Source organism: Carlito syrichta, unplaced genomic scaffold (genome assembly GCF_000164805.1).
Source record: "Carlito syrichta isolate Samal-C Ts95f unplaced genomic scaffold, Tarsius_syrichta-2.0.1 Scaffold316420, whole genome shotgun sequence".
Taxonomy (NCBI): domain Eukaryota; kingdom Metazoa; phylum Chordata; class Mammalia; order Primates; family Tarsiidae; genus Carlito; species Carlito syrichta.
The window spans coordinates 1,948,741-1,950,238 of NW_007260516.1; the positions used below are offsets into that span (position 1 = coordinate 1,948,741).

A 1,498-nucleotide genomic window follows, 5' to 3' on the forward strand; every position below is an offset into this window, starting at 1 on the left:
GAAGGATCGCCGGAGCCCAGCAGGTCAAGGCTGCGGTGGCCAGGAGTGGCCACTGCACTCTAGTCTGGGCGACAGAGTGAGACTCCAACGCGAAAAAAAAAAAAAAAAAAATGAGATGGGATCTTGCTGTGTTGCCTAGGCTGGTCTTGAGCTCCTGAGTTCAAGAGATCCTCCCATCTCTGCCTCCCAAAGTGCTGGGATTACAGGTGTGAGCCATAATGCTCGGCCATTTGCTTTTTTATTTCTGTTTTTTATTTTTACTTATTTATTTTTGAATCAGAGTCTCACTGTTGCCCAGGTTGGAGTGCAGTGGCACACCCTCGGCCACCACAGCCTTGACCTGTTGGGCTCAGGCAATCCTTCTGCCTCAGCCTTCCAAGTAGCTAGAACTACACGTGCAAGTTTGTACCCGACTAATTTTTTTTTTTAATGTATTGTAGAGACGAGGTCTCGCCAAATTGCCCAGGCTGGTCTTGAACCCCTGAGTTCAGGCAAACCTCTCGTCTCCACCTCCCAAAGTGCTGAGATTCTAGGCATGAGCCACCGCGCCCGGTTTTATTTCTGTTTTTTAAATAAATATTTTTCTTTTCTTTTTTTTTTCAATTCAACAAAAATAGATGCCTCGTCTGTTAAAAAGGGAGTTGAGTGAAAGTGTTACAATTCTGTTAGTGTCCTAGCAAGATGGGCTTTGAGCACACAGAAGAATAAACGCCACCAAGCTGTGCACTGGGAAGACACAGATGAGGGTGATCAGCTGGTCAAAGGGCCGCCCCAAAATGAACCCTACCTAATATCCGTAGGAAAGTAAGGAAACCAGGACCCAAAGCTCCTATTGTCAATTTTGTTTCTAGAGATTTAATTCATCTTGGAGGACTTAGCTGACTAACACATGTTCTGGTAAGCCTGAAATAAGCGTCCAGGACACCTTGGTCTCTGGAAAGCTTGAAAAAACCATGTCTCTGCATGGACAAATGTGCGATGACTATCCCCATCTGGTTTCTTCCCTGGTTCTCTAGGTGCGTATCTGTTGGCCCAGGCCTGTGTTCCTTCTTGTCCCGAAGGCACGTGGCCCTCCGTAAGGAGCGGGAACTGTGAGAACTGCACGGAGGACTGTGCGACTTGCTCTGGAGCTAATCTTTGCCAAAAGTGCCACACGCAGCTGGGCCGCCCTCTCTTCCTGCATGAAGGCAGGTGCTACTCCAAGTGCCCTGAGTAAGTCTTCTTTTTTCTTTCACTTCCTGCTCGTGATCATGCCCTTATGCTTCTTTGGGGACATTTCCTTCCTAGTCACCAAAAAACTCTACTTCACTGTGGTTCGAGGGTCCACATCTCTGCCCTCTATTGACTGTCTGCCATGACTGCGACCACAGCAGCAAAATGCCCACTTCTACTCAGTGATCGTACTGTGTATATATTTTTACTTTTATGAAAATATGGTTGGCCTCGGTGGCTCAGCCTGTAATCCCGCGCCTTTGGGAGGCTGAGGTGAGTGGATTGC

General features: G+C 47.7%; 1 protein-coding gene across 1 annotated transcript in view; it reads left to right on the forward strand.

Moving 5' to 3' along the window:
- The window catches only part of PCSK5 (proprotein convertase subtilisin/kexin type 5), a 467,206-nt gene that overhangs the window by 421,363 nt on the left and 44,345 nt on the right, over positions 1–1,498 (forward strand). Inside the window, exon 31 of the mRNA XM_021707170.1 lies at positions 1,017–1,212. Coding sequence (XP_021562845.1) covers positions 1,017–1,212 — 196 coding nt within the window. The remainder of the gene's footprint in view (positions 1–1,016; positions 1,213–1,498) is intronic.